Below are 22,101 nucleotides of genomic sequence, written 5' to 3'. Positions count from 1 at the left end.
CTCAGCACAGGGATGGTTGGAATCCCTCATAATGGGCACAGTGGGTGTACAGACCCAGGAACTCAGCACAGGGATGGTGGGAACCCCTCATAATGGGCACAGTGGGTGTACAGACCCGGGAACTCAGCACAGTGGTTTCACCAATATACAGAACAGACTGTCGAGGGGTTTAACATCTTCCAGATACTGAAATAGTTTTGGTGGAGTTACCTCTTAGAGCTGAGCATGTACAGGAAAAATATTTCTGGGTGTCTGGTTTAGGGAAATAGGTTTGGTTGGTTATTGGAAGTCCTCCGAACTTCAGGAACCAAGACAGAAATATTAGAGTTCCAAACAGCTGCATCCCAGGGCTTTCTCTAGTTTTCTGGTTGTATCTTGTTTGGTGACATAGAGAGTGATGGATCCGCGACCAGACAAAAGACACCAACTCCACCTCTAATTGGTGAGAGTTATTCAGAAAGTCCCTGAATATTTGTGTCTGAGCCCACAGAAGACCAACCAATTCCAGTGAGGGGCACCCCTCCTACAGTGCTCAAGCATGGTGACTTACCATCTGCGTCTTCTGGCCTTGTCAGGTCAATAACACCGGGTCCCAATTTTCCCTCTTCGTTTGGCTTCCCCATCAGCTGTGGGCCCATATTGTCATAGTGTGTCCTCTCCTGAAAGATAAGAGCCACAGGCAGTGTCATTCCCTGTGTGACAGGAGCAGATCCCAAACAGCTCACATCTACTTCTGTCAATGTTACTTTGTATCTTTCTATCTCCTCTCTGATCAATGTTTATAAACAGTGTTACTTTGTATCTTTCTATCTCCTCTCTGATCAATGTTTATAAACAATGTTACTTTGTATCTTTCTATCTCCTCTCTGATCAATGTTTATAAACAATGTTACTTTGTATCTCTCTATCTCCCGTCTGATCAATGTTTATAAACAATGTTACTTTGCATCTCTCTATCTCCCGTCTGATCAATGTTTATAAACAATGTTACTTTGTATCTCTCTATCTCCCGTCTGATCAATGTTTATTAAACAATGTTACTTTGTCCAGAGTGCCTAGAGAGAGATTCGTTTTCAGTCACATTATATGATAGAAGATTCAAGTCCAGATCTACAGAGGGGGGCTTGTACTGTACCCCCTTCGGGTGAGGTGAACCCCCCCCCACCGGGAAAATCAGACAATTCAGCATGCTGGTCCCCTTTCCCCACATACAGAGACTTGTACAAGATGGGGCGCCAAGTTTCTGATCCCCAGATCCACCCCCACTGATAAGTTGTCTGTTCCAGAAATCAGCCATGCACCCCCCCCCCCCAAATACAGGGAAGGGTTAATAGCTAACATGACAGATGTAACACGTCTCAGCATAGGAAAGCGTTCACACATATTGTATCATAATCTGCAAACATTATCGCTGAATGCCAATTAAACCCCAGAAATGACTCGGTACAATTATGTCAGCGCGGAGAAGATTAGACATATGCAGATTTCTACTAACAGAGCACAAAACCCCCAGACAGGTGTCATACAGCGCGCATCTACAGCATCGCAAAAAGCCATCTATGTAGCATGCCACGATCTGCTCATTTCCCTGATAATAATCGGGGGAGGGAAGGGACTCACCAGGAACATCAGAAGTCAAGATACTAAAAAGGAAAGGGGGGCATCCTGTCCAGAAGCGGACATTAAAATGGGGTCTACGTCATCTGGGTTAGAACCGTTATTTCACTGCCTTACGGAAAACACTATAAAATGAGCTAAAGTGCTGCAAATATCTGACTGATCTTTGTAAATAGGCCCCAAAATGGGGCACTGATGGGTGCAGAACATGTCCCATGCCGGTACTCAATGGGTGTGGAACATGTCCCATGCCGGTATTGGATGGGTGCAGAACACGTCCCATGCCAGTACTTGATGGGTGCAGAACATGTCCCATGCCGGTACTCGATGGGTGCAGAACATGTCCCATGCAGGTACTTGATGGGTGCAGAACATGTCCCATGCCCATACTCAATGGGTGCAGAACATGTCCCATGCCAGTATTTGATGGGTGCAGAACATGTCCAATGCCGGTACTCGATGGTGCAGAACATGTCCCATGCCGGTACTTGATGGGTGCAGAACATGTCCCATGCTGGTACTTGATGGGTGCAGAACATGTCCCATGCCCGTACTCGATGGGTGTAGAACATGTCCCATGCCCATACTCGATGGGTGTAGAACATGTCCCATGCCAGTATTCGATGGGTGCAGAACATGTCCCATGCCGGTACTCGATGGGTGCAGAACATGTCCCATGCTGGTATTTGATGGGTGCAGAACATGTTCCATGTCGGTATTCGATGGGTGCAGAACATGTCCCATGCCTGTACTTGGGTGCAGAACATGTCCCATGCCGGTACTGGATGGCTGCAGAACATGTCCCATGCCGATACTCGATAGGTGCAGAACATGTCCCATGCCGGTACTCGATGGGTGCAGAACATGTCCCATGCCGTTACTGGATGGGTGCAGAACATGTCCCATGCCAGTACTGGATGGATGGAGAACATTTCCCATACCAGTAGTGGAGGGTGCAGAACATGTCCCATGTCGGTATTCGATGGGTGCAGAACATGTCCCATGCCGGTACTCGATGGGTGCAGAACATGTCCCATGCCGGTACTCGATGGGTGCAGAACATGTCCCATGCCGGTATTCAGGGGCTACAATTGGGAAGAAAGGATGTGACATCTGATAAATGATTGGCTCGGTGGCTGTAAAAGGCGGTCCTCCCACCCCAAAAAATGTTTAGCGTCCCTTTTCCCGCCGTGCTGCACAGTTGCCGAGAGACTCTTCAGCTCTGTTACAATTACGGCGTGTTTAGTAAGAGAACAGACAGGTCTACAATTCCGCCTTTGGCAATCTCGTCTTCTCTCTCCGCTACACGCCGAGCCTTCACTTGTTATCATTAATTTATTGTTCCTGTTTAAAAAAAAACCGTGTCTGCGTGTTTTCCCTGATGTCTTGTTGTTTCCTCGGCAGACAAAACGCTGTGTTGTGCCGCGCCGGAGAACAATACGAGGCACGTCGTTCATTATCACAGAACAATATTAAACGTCGTGTCAGCTGCGATTTGCAGACGCAAAGGAGCAGCTCAGAGCTGGCGGAACGCTTCTCTCACGTTAGACTTTATACATTATGCAGGAGCAGAGCGCAGCGCGCCGCTCCTCTCATTGTGCATTGACCCACTTCTCTTCTCAGCACTTCAAAAGCCAACACCGGGGCGCGCTCCTTTCCGTACCGGCGCGGCCCGCAATTCATTTTACTGATTAAGCCTGGGGATCGATGGATCCTTGTTTATTCGGGTGCTGCAAGTTACAAAGTAACAACATCTTTTATAATTGTTTCCCGAGCCATTTCCGACATGTCAGTCAATATCGATTCCATTTCAATTTTCCCCTTTTTTCTGCATTCCAATATAAAAAGGATTGAAGAGTGCGGATTATCGAAAAGTTGAGAGTTTTTACTTACCAAAATATTCTGCCACAAGTGGGAAATTTTTATATGTAATCAATATTCAGCACTACTGCCACTTCTGAAGAATTTAATTTTAAGTGGCTACACCCTTTTTTTATTAGGACTTATTTGCACAAAACAAACTTTACAAACGTGTGTCTACATTAATTATATTTACTTATTTAATTTTTATGTAATTATTTATTTATTCGTGATTATTCCACACAATGATATTTATTTTTGTCACAATTTCTTCACTTTTATAATAATATATTGAGTCACATTTGCATTTAACCACTGATTGATTCACTATTAATTGCGCAGCATTTTTTAGATATACTGGGAAATTTTTATATAATTTAAAATTTCAGCTAGATATTTCTAAGTCAATAGAGAAGCTAAAAATGAAGGTGGATTTTGAGAGTAAAATGGGCTTTAAATGCCACTCCTATTCTGGCCTTGTTCATGTGCCAAAATATGGCCCTGCATTATCTTAATTATAATACATAAGAATGAAAAAAGTAAAAAAAAAAAATTTGCTAGGTGACTACTATAAATTTTTATTTTGACTTTTTTTTTTTTTTTTATTCAAAAATACACAAAAACATTGGGAAAAAGTTTACATTTATTGTCACACACAAAAGAAAACTAATACAAAAGAAGATTATGGTCTATAGATATTTTCACAAAATATTCACTCACATTTCACACACTTTTCAAATTGGAGAATGCGTGAATCTTGGGTGAAAGTTGTTTGAATTTCGGGTGAAAATATTAATAAATAGACCCCAAAATAAATCTACTAAAGTTCCCTAAATATGCTCTCCAAAAAAAAAAAAATAAAACTACTAAATAAAGTAAAGATTATTTTTAAACAAATTTCATTTAATGAGCAAACTTAAGACTTTTTTTTTTTTTTCTTTCTGTTAATTTTGTGGCAAAATCAATTTAGACCAAATCACTTTGTTGGGTCCAATTTAGGATGATATGGCAGTCCTGCAATGGAGTCCCGGTGTCAAAATGCAGGCTGCCCTGGAGTCAATTCTGGGCCTATATTTATATTAAATATATATATACAATGTATATATACAATGTGTATATATAACCTTTTATCAAATCTCTACGCTAATGGTTTATTTATGAGTTCATGAGACAATCAAAATTGTGAAAAACTTTATCTAATTTATATATTTAATATATTTATATATTAAAATATAAATTAAATATATATTAAATGTATTCAAAAATATTAAAAATACAAATTTTTTGTGTTTTTTACTTTATTTTTGGTCATATCAAATCATAAATAAATAAACCATTAGTGTAGAGATTTGATGAAATGATCAGAAATGAGTAAAAAAAAAAAAAAATATATATATATATATATATATATATATATATAAATATACATTATATATACTGTGTGTGTGTGTATGTGTGCGTGTATGTATTGTCTTACCTTATATTGTAAAGCACTGTGCAAACTGTCGGCGCTATTTAAATCCTGTATAATAATAATTACATATATATATATATATATATATATATATATACTAATAATTTTTTATTTATTTATTTTTTTTTGCCACATTTCATGAAATATCTGTCCTCATGGAACAGAATAAGCTGATAAAATCTATTTGATGGATAAACTTCCAGTTTAGGATTTTTTTTTCTGTACTATTTGCATTTTAAATCGACTTTTATAAACAGGAATAATTTAGCGGTGTAGCGCAACACAAAGCGTCTATTTTGGCAATCGCTACATAGAGACACTTTAAATTTGGTGTTTTCCGTAACGCCCTGTCATGGACTTCCTGCCGTATTTCTTCCTATCTCTGGATCAGGCTGCGAAAACACGGAGATGTTTTGCTCACACCCAGCCTGGGATGGGGACCCGCGACGTGTGAGGGACGCAGCGAAAATAAAATCACAACGCTTTTCCATTGGCTCATCATTGTGCCAGACGGGCATTTGATGAAAGTTTGATTTTTGTGGCTGGGTGTGTTGGGCGGGGAGACAGCGAGGGCCGCGGTGTGAATTTACAATCTTCAAACATTACACCTGTCACTCTGGGGATGACGCGGGGGGAAATGTCCGCTTGGAGATCCCCTTTGCGTGTAAATTCAGGATCTGGTCGGTGAGGGTGACACGTCGCAGACATGATGTCTTCTTCTTGCTGATTGCCTCTATTTCCTGTCTCAGATTGGCTCACAGCTTCACTTCTGTATTCTGGAGGCCAGAGGCAGGTGAGGAATCCTACAAGGCCAACACCATGTCTGACCCTCCGGACGGTGCCAGCGGAGAGGAGAGAGAGGGGGAAAGGTTCAGGATCGGAGAACTGCGGGGCAGGAATACAAGGAGGATACTTCACGATGGGACTGGGGAACTACAAACCCCAGCATGGCCTGAGAGCAGTCAGAAATGAGCTGCTTTAAATTGTGAAACTTTGTAAAATGTTTGTGACCCTCAGGCAACATTGTAACCATTTTACATGGAAACAAAGTAACCAAAGCGTGTCTTACGGAGTGTCTCCTAATGATTGATATACCAGGAAAGCTGAATACTATCAGACACCAGACAAGGCCTCCTTCATTTCAACTCTGTGTTTGAAAAAAATAAATAAATACACACATATATATATATATATAAAAGATCCCATGCAGAGGGGAGAGGAGAAACAGCTTTACGTATCTGATCCTCCACTCCCCCAGCGCTCCCCCATGATCTGGCAGTAGACTGTCCCTCGGTGTGCTCACATCCAATACAGGGCTATGGACCCTACTCTGGTCTGGATGACATCAGGACCCTAGACTGGTGGAACATGGGGGTACAGATGCTACAGGGAGCGTTCAGGTTTTTAAATCTTTTTATTTTTTCTCCTAGACGTAAACACAAAGCTATTAACCTTTGCAGCCCTACCGCAAGGGATGATTTATTGGTCCGGAGTTGGGCTTTAAATTATATGTAAAAAAAAAAAATAAATATATATATATATATATATATATATAAAAGAAATACATTATATACATATATATATATATATATATATATATATATATATATATATATAGGTGTGTATATATATATTATACTATGATATTAAAGAAAAATAAAAAAATAATATATATATATATATATTTTTTTTTTTTATTATTATTATTATGTTGTTATTTTGTTTTGTTTTTTTAGTTCTGATGAATGGGGATTTCTGAACCCCTGAAATGTGTTGGCTTTTTTTCCTGATCTCTTACATTCTTCAAATAATTTCTGGGAGTCCCAAGGTTGCGGCTGTTGACAGAGAGGTGCCTCTATGATTTGGATTTCAGGGCCCCTCTTTTTGTTTTTTCTTTTTTTTCTTTAAACATACATGGTGCTTAGGAAAAAAAAATCAAATACATGGCACCTATGAATAAAAATTAAAATAAAAAGGGAAATGACCGATGCAATATGGGAGTAGAAAAACTGGAAAAGGCGCTTAGATAATGCGCAGGCACCCCATAAAATGACCCGGATTTCAGGCCTTCGGCTGCTTTTTAAGAAGTCCCTTCACGCCGTAATACTTTTATTTCGGTAAGTTATGAAGTGCGTTGACATCGGCTTGCTCCCGCGTTCCTTCCGCAGCCGAGACGAGACCCCAGCGGACGGCGGAATCTCTCCAAATGGAGATGTACGGCAGTAATTCTCCATATTAACTGAACTTTCCTGAAGTGTGACAACCCCCGCCATCCACAGCCAATGAATTCTTCATTTTACAGGCCGCAGGTCCCCGCCATCCATCACCGCGGCGGATGATCACCGGGCGATGACAGGGGTGGCCGCCAGTTGATAGATAGAATCTTTGCACAGCTCTCCTCTCCGGCGGTGACGCCGTCAGTGCCCGCGGCCTCGGGGCATCATTTGTGAGTTTGCATTAAATTAGCAAATTTGACTCGACTTGGACAGCTGACACGATCGATTTTCCTTCCAGAGGAAGACGAGGAGAGCGGCAGGACCGGAGATTTCCCGTCGGGGGAATTTTTCAGCGCTCCGCGTTCACGGGCAAACGCGGTCTACAGGAGCGGGGGAGATTTAAAACCCTCATCCCTACAAAGAGAGGCGCTCCGTCCATCCCATAATGGATCTTCCCCCTCCCCCCTCCCGTTCTCAGATAAAAGCTGAATTCTCCATGCCTCCTGTATATATTCATAAAATTTTATATACTTTGCTTTACACACTTATTGGCCATTCGATAATAACAGAAGCGCCGACACTAAAACGGCCCTTAGATTTACGGGCCTGATTGATACCCCGACACGTAACAATGCTTTTTGTTGTATAAAGAAAAAAAAAATCTGTTTATTAATGTAGCTTTACAGCCGCCACATCCCGGATCCGAGCTAAATTAATGGGATTTTTATTATTTTATAGTGTCATTAAATTTTTAGTGATCACTCTATCAAAACACCAGTCATAAAGAGCCATAATGTACGCCGGGACACTCCGATCGGGGGAGCCGCGCGCTTTTTCGCCGGAGTTTTAAAGGCAACGGCTCGCCATAAAACAATATTTATCACGCCGCTAAACATGGCGGGATCTTCAGGATAAGTTTAACAAAACTGTTTGCCGTTGCGCTGTGAATTGTGTACTTAAAAAAAAAAAAGAGTGTTCTCAGGGTTTTTTTTTTTTTTTTTCACTCTAAATAAATGTTTTTTATGTCCGTATTTTTTTTTTTTTCTTCCTTTTGCCTCTTAACGACGGAGCGATATTAGAAATTACCGACGTGGTTTGGACCAGCAAAGTGTCTTACAATGAATAGCCAAGCAAGTAAAAGGGCGGTAAAATATAACAGAGCACAATAAGAATGGAGGAAATAACATCCAATTCAACTTCCTAATACTTCTACATTGCAGAACGCTGGGCAACACTGTGCCCCCCCCCCCCCTCCCCCAATGGGAATTTTTCTTTATTACGAGGACTGCCTAAAAACAATATACATGGTGCCCAGGAAAAAAAGAAAAAAAAATCAAATAAAAATACAGGGCACCTATGAATAATAATAAATATATATATATATAGCACCTATTAAAAAAACAATAACACAAATAATAAAAATATATATATGATGCCTATGAATAAAATTAACCAAAAAATTAAATTAAATGAAAATATTTACAGCACCAATAAATTAAACATTTTATATATATATATATATATATATATATATAGCAGCTGTAAATTGTAATTTATATATAATGTCTATGAATAAAAATAAAATGACAAAAAAAAAATATATATATATATATATATATATATATACACATACATAGTATCTTACAAAAGTCAGTACACCCCTCACATTTGTGTAAATCTTTTATTCTATCTTTTCATGTGACAACACTGAAGAAATGAGACTTTGCTACAATGTAAAGTAGTGAGTGTACAGCTTGTATAACAGTGTAAATTTACTGTCCCCTCAAAATAACTCAACACACAGCCATTAATGTCTAAACCACTGGCAACAAAAGTCAGTACACCCCTAAGTGACAATGTCCAAATTGGGCCCAATTAGCCATTTTCCCTCCAGGTGTCATGTGACTCGTTAGTGTTACAAGGTCTCAGGTGTGAATGGGGGGCAGGTGTGTTAAATTTGGTGTTATCGCTCTCACTCTCTCATACTGGTCACTGGAAGTTGAACATAGCACCTCATGGCAAAGAACTCTCTGAGGATCTGAAAAAAATAATTGTGGCTCTAAATAAAGATGGCCTAGGCTATAAGAAGATTGCCAAGACCCTGAAACTGAGCTGAAGCACGGTGGCCAAGACCATACAGCGGTTTAACAGGACAGGTTCCACTCAGAACAGGTCTCACCATGGTCCACCAAAGAAGTTGAGTGCCGTGCTCAGCGTCATATCCAGAGGTTGTCTTTGGGAAATAGACGTATGAGTGCTGCCAGCATTGCTGCAGAGGTTGAAGGGGTGGGGGAGGGGGTCAGCCTGTCAGTGCTCAGACCATACTCCGCACACTGCATCAAATTGGTCTGCATGGCTGTCATCCCAGAAGGAAGCCTCTTCTAAAGATGATGGACAAGAAAGCCTGCAAACAGTTTTCTGAAGACAAGCAGACTAAGGACATGGATTACTGGAACCATCTCCTGTGATCTGATGAGACCAAGATAAACTTATTTGGTGTCAGATGGTGTCAGGCGTGTGTGGCGGCAACCAGGTGAGGAGTACAAAGACAAGTGTGTCTTCCCTACAGTCAGGCATGGTGGTGGGAGTGTCATGGTCTGGGGCTGCATGAGTGCTGCTGGCACTGGGGAGCTACAGTTCATTGAGGGAACCATGAATGCCAACATGTACTGTGACATACTGAAGCAGAGCATGATCCCCTCCCTTCAGAGACTGGGGGGCAGGGCAGTATTCCAACATAACGACCCCAAACACCTCCAAGATGACCACTGCCTTGCTAAAGAAGCTGAGGGTAAAGGTGATGGACTGGCCAAGCATGTCTCCAGACCTAAACCCTATTGAGCATCTGTGGGGATCCTCAAACAGAAGGTGGAGGAGGGGAAGGTCTCTAACATCCACCAGCTCTGTGATGTCATCATGGAGGAGGGGAAGAGGACTCCAGTGGCAACCTGTGAAGCTCTGGTGAACTCCATGCCCAAGAGGGTTAAGGCAGTGCTGGAAAATAATGGCGGCCACACAAAATATTGACACTTTGGGCCCAATTTGGAGATTGTCACTTAGGGGTGTACTGACTTTTGTTGCCAGTGGTTTAGACATTAATGGCTGTGTGTTGAGTTATTTTGAGGGGACAGTAAATTTACACTGTTATACAAGCTGTACACTCACTACTTTACATTGTAGCAAAGTCTCATTTCTTCAGTGTTGTCACATGAAAAGATAGAATGGGAGGGGTGTACTTACTTTTGTCAGATAGTGTGTGTGTATATATATATATAGATATGGCAAACATAAAAGAAAAAAAAAATGTAAACATAAAATAAATAATAAGTATCTATGGGGTGTATGAATTGGGGGGGGGGGGGGATGTAATACAAAGCTACACACTGGGTGAGAGGGGATTAAGGAAATGCTTCCTCCTGCTTGCAGTCTGATCACTAGGGAACATCTAATACAAAGTTACAATGTACAGTCTAATCACTGGGGGAGGGGAGACTGAGGAAATGCTTCCCCCTGCATGCAGCAGAATGATGACATCATCTCATCCCAGGCATCTCAAGAATGACTTTTTCTGCTGATGTTGTTCGGTGTGAAATGTTATTTTATTTATTTAGTAAATTAATTCTTAATATTTTATAATATTGTTTTATATTTATTGTAAAGTTACACTGTGACTCCTCCCCTTTACAATGTCCTTCATGGGGGGGTTCCTATTCTCCCCCCATAGAGGGGGTGTGGCCTTGTGAATTACAATAATGTGTATATTGATGTCTGTTAATTACAGAATTCCTAAACCTGACAGCCCCCTCCCCTCCCCCCTCGGCGCTCTTACATTACGCTGACACACAGCTCGCAGTTTATTTCCAGAGCTGCGGCGGCGCTGAAATAAAGACTGATTGTTCTGCACTATATTTTGCTGGCAGAGAAGCGGGAGCCGGTGCCCAGAGATGACTGATTGCACGCATCTTTTGTAAAACAATATGGAGTGTAATAATACGCGGGGCACACCCTCCCCCGCAGGATTACCCGCCGCCCCACCGTGCCCATCTCACAAATTGCTTCAGCATGGTGCCTCGGCTCACCATATCCCGGGATGGAAAATGCCAAACGCCACAATTATTCTCCACATTTCTCCTCTTCTTTTTTCTTTCTTTACTCTTGCACACAATTCGGCGGGCCTGAGGTATGTAGGCTGAGGTATGTATGGGAGGTATGTAAGCCAAGGTATGTATGGATGGGATGTAGGCCGAGGTATGTACGGATGGTAGGTAGGCCGAGGTATGTACTGGTGGTAGGTAGGCCGAGGTATGTACTGGTGGTAGGTAGGCCGAGGTATGTACGGGTGGTATGTAGGCCGAGGTATCTACGGTTGGTATGTAGGCCGAGGTATGTACGGGAGGTATGTATGCCGAGGTATGTACAGGTGGTATGTAAGCCGAGTTATTTACGGGTGGTATGTACCGAGGTATGTACGGGTGGTATGTGGGCCGAGGTATGTACGGGTGGTATGTAAGCTGAGTTATGTAGGGTGGTACGTAGGCCAAGGTATATACGGATGGTAGGTAGGCTGAGGTATGTACGGGTGGTATGTAAGCCGAGGTATGTACGGGTGGTACGTAAGCCGAGGTATGTACGGGTGGTACGTAGGCCGAGGTATGTACGGGAGGTACGTAGGCCGAGGTATGTACGGGTGGTACGTAGGCCGAGGTATGTACGGATGGTACATAGGCCGAGGTATGTACGGGTGGTACGTGGGCCGAGGTATGTACGGGTGGTACGTGGGCCGAGGTATGTACGGGTGGTACGTGGGCCGAGGTATGTACGGGTGGTACGTGGGCCGAGGTATGTACGGGTGGTACGTGGGCCGAGGTATGTACAGGTGGTACGTGGGCCGAGGTATGTACGGGTGGTACGTGGGCCGAGGTATGTACGGGTGGTACGTGGGCCGAGGTATGTACGGGTGGTACGTGGGCCGAGGTATGTACGGGTGGTACGTGGGCCGAGGTATGTACGGGTGGTACGTGGGCCGAGGTATGTACGGGTGGTACGTGGGCCGAGGTATGTACGGGTGGTACGTGGGCCGAGGTATGTACGGGTGGTACGTGGGCCGAGGTATGTACGGGTGGTACGTGGGCCGAGGTATGTACGGGTGGTACGTGGGCCGAGGTATGTACGGGTGGTACGTGGGCCGAGGTATGTACGGGTGGTACGTAGGCCGAGGTATGTACGGGTGGTACGTAAGCCGAGGTATGTACGGGAGGTACGTAGGCCGAGGTATGTACGGGAGGTACGCGGGCCGAGGTATGTACGGGAGGTACGCGGGCCGAGGTATGTACGGGAGGTATGTAGGCCGAGGTATGTACGGGTGGTATGTAGGCCGAGGTATGTACGGGAGGTATGTACCGAGGTATGTACGGATGGTATGTAAGCTGAGTTATGTAGGGTGGTACGTAAGCCGAGGTATGTACGGGTGGTACGTAGGCCGAGGTATATACGGATGGTAGGTAGGCTGAGGTATGTACGGGTGGTATGTAAGCCGAGGTATGTACGGGTGGTACGTAAGCCGAGGTATGTACGGGTGGTACGTAGGCCGAGGTATGTACGGGAGGTACGTAGGCCGAGGTATGTACGGGTGGTACGTAGGCCGAGGTATGTACGGATGGTACGTAGGCCGAGGTATGTACGGGTGGTACGTGGGCCGAGGTATGTACGGGTGGTACGTGGGCCGAGGTATGTACGGGTGGTACGTGGGCCGAGGTATGTACGGGTGGTACGTGGGCCGAGGTATGTACGGGTGGTACGTGGGCCGAGGTATGTACGGGTGGTACGTGGGCCGAGGTATGTACGGGTGGTACGTAGGCCGAGGTATGTACGGGTGGTACGTAAGCCGAGGTATGTACGGGAGGTACGTAGGCCGAGGTATGTACGGGAGGTACGCGGGCCGAGGTATGTACGGGAGGTATGTAGGCCGAGGTATGTACGGGTGGTATGCGGGCCGAGGTATGTACGGGTGGTATGCGGGCCGAGGTATGTACGGGTGGTACGTAGGCCGAGGTATATACGGATGGTAGGTAGGCTGAGGTATGTACGGGTGGTATGTAAGCCGAGGTATGTACGGGTGGTACGTAAGCCGAGGTATGTACGGGTGGTACGTAGGCCGAGGTATGTACGGGAGGTACGTAGGCCGAGGTATGTACGGGTGGTACGTAGGCCGAGGTATGTACGGATGGTACGTAGGCCGAGGTATGTACGGGTGGTACGTGGGCCGAGGTATGTACGGGTGGTACGTGGGCCGAGGTATGTACGGGTGGTACGTGGGCCGAGGTATGTACGGGTGGTACGTGGGCCGAGGTATGTACGGGTGGTACGTGGGCCGAGGTATGTACGGGTGGTACGTAGGCCGAGGTATGTACGGGTGGTACGTGGGCCGAGGTATGTACGGGTGGTACGTGGGCCGAGGTATGTACGGGTGGTACGTGGGCCGAGGTATGTACGGGTGGTACGTAGGCCGAGGTATGTACGGGTGGTACATAAGCCGAGGTATGTACGGGAGGTACGTAGGCCGAGGTATGTACGGGAGGTACGCGGGCCGAGGTATGTACGGGAGGTATGTAGGCCGAGGTATGTACGGGTGGTATGCGGGCCGAGGTATGTACGGGTGGTATGTAGGCCGAGGTATGTACGGGAGGTATGTAGGCCGAGGTATGTACGGGTGGTATGCGGGCCGAGGTATGTACGGGTGGTATGCGGGCCGAGGTATGTACGGGTGGTACGTAGGCCGAGGTATATACGGATGGTAGGTAGGCTGAGGTATGTACGGGTGGTATGTAAGCCGAGGTATGTACGGGTGGTACGTAAGCCGAGGTATGTACGGGTGGTACGTAGGCCGAGGTATGTACGGGAGGTACGTAGGCCGAGGTATGTACGGGTGGTACGTAGGCCGAGGTATGTACGGGTGGTACGTAGGCCGAGGTATGTACGGGTGGTACGTGGGCCGAGGTATGTACGGGTGGTACGTGGGCCGAGGTATGTACGGGTGGTACGTGGGCCGAGGTATGTACGGGTGGTACGTGGGCCGAGGTATGTACGGGTGGTACGTGGGCCGAGGTATGTACGGGTGGTACGTGGGCCGAGGTATGTACGGGTGGTACGTGGGCCGAGGTATGTACGGGTGGTACGTAGGCCGAGGTATGTACGGGTGGTACGTGGGCCGAGGTATGTACGGGTGGTACGTGGGCCGAGGTATGTACGGGTGGTACGTGGGCCGAGGTATGTACGGGTGGTACGTAGGCCGAGGTATGTACGGGTGGTACGTAAGCCGAGGTATGTACGGGAGGTACGTAGGCCGAGGTATGTACGGGAGGTACGCGGGCCGAGGTATGTACGGGAGGTATGTAGGCCGAGGTATGTACGGGTGGTATGCGGGCCGAGGTATGTACGGGTGGTATGTAGGCCGAGGTATGTACGGGAGGTATGTAGGCCGAGGTATGTACGGGTGGGCGGCGAGGACCGCCCTTCTTTCACTTATACAGGCAGCGCTCCAACTATGATCTTCTGAGCCGCAGGTCTGGGAGCCTCCAGCCAACCGGCCGCTTACTGGGGGCGTAAATCACTGCAATATTAGCGCCATGGAGAACGCGATGAGCGCTTTTATGGCCGCCTCACCCTGGAACAATTCATTGGGAGAGATTGTTGTTTTACTGCCGGAATTTTCCTCCAGAGCTTCCGGACCGCCAGCCGAATACAAAATGACCGAGAATATCCAGAGTTATTGTCCTGAATTCCGAGCCACGTCTCTTATTTAAAGGAAGGGGATAGGCTGCATTCTCAGTGATGTCATCGCTCTCTAGTGATTGGATAGGCTGCATTCTCAGTGATGTCACCGCTCTCTAGTGAATGGATAGGCTGCATTCTCAGTGATGTCATCGCTCTCTAGTGAATGGATAGGCTGAGTTCCCTGTGATGTCACCGCTCTCTAGTAAATGGATAGGCTGAGTTCCCTGTGATGTCACCGCTCTCTAGTGATTGGATAGGCTGCATTCTCAGTGATGTCACCGCTCTCTAGTGATTGGATAGGCTGCATTTTAAGTGATGTCACCGCTCTCTAGTAAATGGATAGGCTGCATTCTCAGTGATGTCACTGGTGTATTAGCCTCCATCATTGCACACTGACTCCTTGTTTTTGTCTTTTCTGAACAATTAGTGCAGTAATTGTCACAGATAATGTCACACAATCACCTTATCGCCAGTTGCTTTTCTGTAGTAAAAGGCGTCTGCACTAATGATAATCCTCGGGCTACTTTAGCTTCTTCGTGAAAGCATCAAAGAACTTCGCCACCGCCGGCCGTCTTTCCTATGAACAAACACAAATAGCGCCCGCTGTGCAAACTTTTCATCCCGCACAAAGCCGGCGTGCAATCATCAGAACTTGAAGCGGAGGCATCGCACCTCCTTAATGTTTCCTGTGAAGCCTCCAGATAAAGGGAACTCGCCAGAACTTTTAAAAGTTTTTGTCCACTAGAACTTTCCACCGCGAACAAAGCCGCGAGTTCTGAGAACCGGACGGTCAATGTGATCCATTCTGTGCAGTCCGGCCGAGGAAAAAGGACGCATTGTCTGCAGACAAACACTTATTGTAAGGCATTTTCCCTCTTTAATTTCTGTATCGCGGCTCAGCGAGGACACAGCGTGAGGCTGACAATGTGCGGAGACATGTGAGGCTCTCAGTATTCAGATCATCCAGCATATTGTAGATAAACAGATCCCGCTTTACTCAATGGCCTCCTGGAGCTTTGTGTGTCTCTTCATCTATTGTCATCGCACTTCATATAAATAGCCATCCTTAGAAGAACGGTGACCTCTATGAAGGCTGTAGATGGGACGCGCAATGCTGCATTGGCATTGTCTTACGTAGCAGCGGTGCGCGGACCATCATTTTTTAAAGTTTTACAAAGTTAGTACAAAAGTCCATTGAGGGAACCGCTGATACAATACCAGGAAATACATTCATTGCTGCCAGAGCAATATACGGCCACCGCCATGTCTGCCGCTAACCGGCCCTTCAATCCTTTTGTGTAGTTACGTTTGAGATATTTTTCTAATAGTGGCCTCAATTTATTTTTCTCCTTTTTTTTTAGGTTGTTTGAGCAAAATATAAAATAAACCTCTTATTATATTAATATATCAAAGAGATGTGTGTTTCATTCATGGCCAATCTTCAAACTCACATCTTCTGGTCTTGCTAAAGGTCAGAACTCAAAGGCCCAGGGGCTTGCAAGGTTTGATCTAATGAGTTATGGTGACCCTCACCAAGACCTCATTCTTCCCTTGTGTTTAGGTGAGGCACTGCTTGTGGCTGGGGTTCATGTCAAGGTTTGACCTAAGAAGTCATGGTAGCCCTCACCAAGACCTCATTCTTCCCTTGTGTCTAGTTGAGGTTTGGCTTCATGGTGCCCCTCACCGAGACCTCATTCTTCTTATGTATCTAGGTAAGCTTCTGCTTGTGGGTGAGGTTCATCGTTAGGTTTCATCTGAAGAGTCATGGTGCCCCTCACCAGAACCTCATTCTTCCCTTGTGTCTAGTTGAGGTTTGGCTTGTGAGTCATGGTGCCCCTCATCTGGACCTCATTCTTCTTATGTATCTAGGTAAGCTTCTGCTTGTGGCTGAGGTTCATCGTTAGGTTTCATCTGAAGAGTCATGGTGCCCTCACCAGAACCTCATTCTTCTCTTGTGTCTAGGTAAGGTTCTGCTTGTGGTTAAGGTTCATCTCTAGGTTTGATCTGAAGAGTCATTGTGCCCCTCACCCAGGACCTTATTCTTCTACAGTGTGTAGGCTGAGGCACTGCTTGTGGCTGGGGTTCATCACAAGGTTTGATCCAAGAAGTCATGGTAGCCCTCACCAGGACTTCATTCTTCCCTTGTGTCTAGCTGAGGTTTCGGCTTGTGAGTCATGGTGCCCCTCATCGGGACCTCATTCTTCTTATGTATCTAGGTAAGATTCTGCTTGTGGTTAAGGTTCATCTCTAGGTTTGATCTGAAGAGTCATTGTGCCCCTCACCCAGGACCTTATTCTGGCTGAGGCACTGCTTGTGGCTGGGGTTTATCGCAAGGTTTGATCTATGGAGTCATGGTAGCCCTCACCAGGACCTCATTCTTCTCTTCTGCTTAGGTGATGTTCTTCTTGTGATGGAGATTCATCGCAAGTTTTGATCTAATGAGTTATGGTGACCCTCAATAGGATCTATTTCTTCTTGTGTCTAGATGAGGTTCTGCTTGTGTCTAGATGAGGTTCTGCTTGTGTCTAGATGAGGTTCTGCTTGTGGCTGAGGTTCATAGCTTGGTTTGATCTCAAGAGTCATGGTGCCCCTCATCAGGACCTATTTCTCCCTCTGTGTCTAGGTGAGGTTCTGCTTGTGGCTGGGGTTCATCAAAAAAATTGATCTAAGCAGTCATGGGGACCATCACCAGGTCCTCTTTCTCCTGCTGTGTCTAATTGAGGATTTGCTTGTAGATAGGGCTTATCTGTGCTCTCCTTGTTCCTCTATCCTCAAAAGAAGGGCCAGCCCCACCATCACCATCAGATCTGCCAGACATTTTTGATCAAGCTGCTAGCCATCATGAGGACCTCATTCTTTTCTTGTGTCGAGGTGAGGTTCTGCTTGTGACTAAGGTTCATTGCAAGATTTAAACTGAGTAGTCATAGTGCCCCTCAACAGGACCTCTTTACCCTCCTGTATCAAGGTGAGGTTCTGCTTGTGGCTGGGTTTTATCATAAAGTTTAATCTAAGCAGTCATGGTAACCCCCACCAGGACCTCTTTCTCCTCTTGTCTAATTCAGGTTCTGCTTGTGGATAGCGCTCATCTGTGCTCTCCTTGTTTCTCTGCCCTCAAGAGAAGGGTCCACACCACCTCCACCACTACATCAGCCAGACATTCCCTAGTCAAGCCTTTACCAGAAATTGGATTCGGTAAAGGCAGCAAGCACCATTCTTTTTTAGGTTAACCCCAACCTATGTAATCTTTATGCCAGACATTTGCCTCAGAAATACAGAAAAAAACCCACATTGTACTTCTGACATTTAATTAAACAACATTTGCCCATCAGCTGCCACATAATACACACAATGAAGGCAGAAGTAACTGTTGGGTGACCCCCATTGAATGACACCTAGGTGAATAACCATTATTTATTCACTGGGCAGATGTCTTATTGAAGATTTCATGAATATGGCCCTTATTATTCTGCGTTGGTTGGCATCTTGGGCCAGGGAATTTTTCCACAATATATGTGCCAATGTTCATCTATGGCAGTGATGGCAAACCTTGGCACCCCAGATGTTTTGGAACTACATTTCCCATGAAGCTCCAATACATTGCAGAATGCATGAGCATCATGGGAAATGTAGTTCCAAAACATCTGGGGTGCCAAGGTTTGCTATCACTGATCTATGGTATCATCAAATCTATATATCGCTTTCCCATCTTGCGAGTTTTTAAAACTTTTATCCATTAATATTATTCTACAGATTTTCCAATCAGTTGTTTACAGCCAATGGCATAAGATACAAATTATTACAGAACCTGATGATGCAACGAAGGACGGGGGGCTGCCAATCTGCAGTGATGCCAACATGACTAAGTGGCATTCAGTGGCAAACCATTATCCATCATGTGTCTTGTTTTTTTTTTTGCCACCAAACTCCTTTTGGAAGGTTCGTCTCTTTCCTAAAACACATTCGCCTGCACAGTAGCTACCGATGATCAGTGGGAGATCTGGCTGGAAGGAACTTGTGCCGATATAAAGACAATGTTACAATGTTATTTATTTTAGGCGGATGTTTATAAACAATTATCTTTCAAATGGTGAATGGTTGTTATCTGATTCTCAACGGAGACCCCCCACGTTCGCTCCCCTTCACATCCCTCCGTCGATTATTTGCTGTGTTTTAGCCTTAACCATCATTTTCCGGCACCTTATCTACATTTCTTTATTGAAGGCACTGATATAAGTGCCAACAATGTATGCAGCGCTTTACGTATTGTATCATATATCAGTTTCTGCCCTCGAGGATCAAAAAATGCTAAAAGCTAGTTCCGCACAAATGTCGGCACATCCAGACACACTAAATTTGTTAATAAAATTGCCCCTTACAGATCAACTGATATATATATATATATATATTTTTTTTACCGTTTGTAACATGAAATTAAATGCTTCCTGTCCTATTTGCAATACTCTTTAATCAATTTGTTGCGAATGCCGAAATGGTCAACAAGGGGGACCATTCTCTTGCTATTGAGTAAAAACCCTGGATGTGATCATTATTGTGGTGATGAATCTCCTCTGGATCCCCCATTGTACACATCTGTCAGTGTCTGACAAGCAAGTTGAATGCAGCGTGTCCTAAGTGGGCGTTCGATGAATGGGTCCAGCAGAGGGCAGCACCGGCTGCAGTATCCACACAAGTATGTAGCACATTCCAGGGACGGAGGCTCAGGATCTGCAGACCAGCAGCTGCCAGTTGTCACAGACATGAGTGGAGTGAAGTCACTCTGCGGACACAATATAATACAGCGGGGTGGAATATATAGAATGTGTGCTGCTATATATAGGCCACTTTCTGGGGGGGTGATGAGGGTATTGTATTCACGATTTTATTCTTAGTGTCAAACATTTTCCCTCCTGTCCTGCTGAGCCTGCAGACTTACACTGGATATGTATGGTAAAAAAAAAAATAAGACTTTGCGTTACACTTCCAACAAACTTCATAAGAAACCGCTACATTGTGTAGAGAAACCGCAGAATTGGGGGTCACAGCCGCAAAATTCTAAAACATCCGAACTGTTGAATATGTGTGAACACCAAATGCAGCCCCCAATTCCGCCTGGAAGATGACCCCCCCCCCATTCAACCTGGAAGATGACCCCCCAATTCCGCCTGGAAGATGACCCCGCAATTACGCCCGGAAGATGACCCCCCAATTCCGCCTGGAAGATGACCCCCCAATTCCGCCTGGAAGATGACCCCCCCCAATTCCGCCTGGAAGATGACCCCCCAATTCCGCCTGGAAGATGACCCCACAATTCCGCCTGGAAGATGACCCCCCAATTCCACCTGGAAGATGACCCCCATGATGTTGTGGTGACATCATCGATTGTGATGATGTCACAGTTTTCATTCCTTTTAATATTCTAACTAAAAACGAATGGAAAATACATTTTACTCAAAAACAGTAAAATAAAGTTCTGTACTGAGAATAGCAATGGGTTTTCCTCAGCAGTGTCTATGAAATTGAGTACACAACCCATTAAAAAAAGGGGGGGAGGGGTGCTGCATCTATTATAAAAGGCAATTGAGTAATTTGCACAGCCAATGGAGTGTGAGGAGGAGGAGACTAGGGGGATGAGATTAGATACGAAATCTGATACAATGTAACTGATATGTGGGGCGGGCTGAATATAAGAAATGACAGCCAATAGAGTGTGAGGGGGAGGAGACTAGGAGGATGAGATTGGATACTAAATCTGATACAATGTAACTGATATGTGGGGCGGGGCTGAATAAAGTAGAGGACAGCCAGTAGAGTGTGAGGGGGGGGGGGAGACTGAGGGATTAGGTTAGATACTAAATCTGATACAATGTAACTGATATGTGGGTGGGGCTGAATAAAATAGAGGACAGCCAATAGAGTGTGAGGAGGAGGAGAATAGGGGATGAGGTTAGACACTAAATCAGATACAATGTAACTGATATGTGGGCGGAGCTTAATAAGGACAGCCAATAGAGTGTAAGGAGAAGGAGAATAGAGGGGATGAGGTTAGACACTAAATCTGATACAATGTAACAGCCCTGGGTACCCCTTATCTGATACTCAGTTTAGTGAGATATGTGTATATAGATGAATATATACAGCCCTGGGTACCCCTTATCTGATACTCAGTATAGAGAGGTATGTGTATATAGATGAATATATACAGCTCTGGGTACCCCTTATCTGATACTCTGTATAGAGAGGTATGTGTATATAGATGAATATATACAGCCCTGGGTATCCCTTATCTGATACTCTGTATAGAGAGGTATGTGTATATAGATGAATATATACAGCCCTGGGTATCCCTTATCTGATACTCTGTATAGAGAGGTATGTGTATATAGATGGATATATACAGCTCTGGGTACCCCTTATCTGATACTCTGTATAGAGAGGTATGTGTATATAGATGGATATATACAGCTCTGGGTACCCCTTATCTGATACTCTGTATAGAGAGGTATGTGTATATAGATGTATGTATACAGCCCTGGGTACCCCTTATCTGATACTCTGTATAGAGAGGTATGTGTATATAGATGAATATATACAGCCCTGGGTATCCCTTATCTGATACTCTGTATAGAGAGGTATGTGTATATAGATGAATATATACAGCTCTGGGTACCCCTTATCTGATACTCTGTATAGAGAGGTATGTGTATATAGATGTATGTATACAGCCCTGGGTACCCCTTATCTGATATTCTGTATAGTGAGATCAGAGCTGCGATTCGCTGGCATAGAGCGGCGCGGACGTCGGGTCGATTCTTGGAATATTTATGAAGGTTTATTGTGCCCGGCTTCCTGTTGCAGCGCGGTTTTCCTTCACAAACACCCCGAGAACCTATCAGAGAGGAAGTCAATTCATTTCTATAATCAGTTGTGGTCATCAGAAGAAGAATGCAAAAAAAAAAAACAACTTTTCCAGCGAATGGAAAATCATCGCAACCAGAACCGCGTGACACCGCGTCACCTCTGCCCGCCGCCTCTGACCACTTCTGTGAATTGTGGTGGAGAGGGGGAACGCCGCACTCCTTTTCATTTTCTCACAAGTGGTTCACTTTTAAATGTTACAAATAGTATGAGGCCAACTTCATCGGGTGGGGAAGGATTCCTGAC

General features: G+C 45.0%; 1 protein-coding gene and 1 long non-coding RNA gene across 9 annotated transcripts in view; both read right to left on the bottom strand.

The window, feature by feature from the left end:
- The window catches only part of SOX6 (SRY-box transcription factor 6), a 548,208-nt gene that overhangs the window by 23,063 nt on the left and 503,044 nt on the right, over positions 1 to 22,101 (bottom strand). For all 8 annotated transcript variants that reach the window (XM_082269784.1, XM_082269783.1, XM_082269788.1 and 5 more), the window contains one exon: positions 551 to 659. In XM_082269784.1, the coding sequence (XP_082125910.1) occupies positions 551 to 659 (109 nt within the window). The remainder of the gene's footprint in view (positions 1 to 550; positions 660 to 22,101) is intronic.
- Positions 1 to 22,101, bottom strand: part of LOC309565057 — a 654,865-nt gene that overhangs the window by 242,241 nt on the left and 390,523 nt on the right. The gene's annotated exons all lie outside the window — the stretch shown is intronic.

This window comes from Pelophylax lessonae, assembly GCF_965119305.1.
Source record: "Pelophylax lessonae genome assembly, chromosome: 10".
NCBI classification, from domain to species: domain Eukaryota; kingdom Metazoa; phylum Chordata; class Amphibia; order Anura; family Ranidae; genus Pelophylax; species Pelophylax lessonae.
This window is presented reverse-complemented; position numbering and strand designations above follow the sequence as displayed.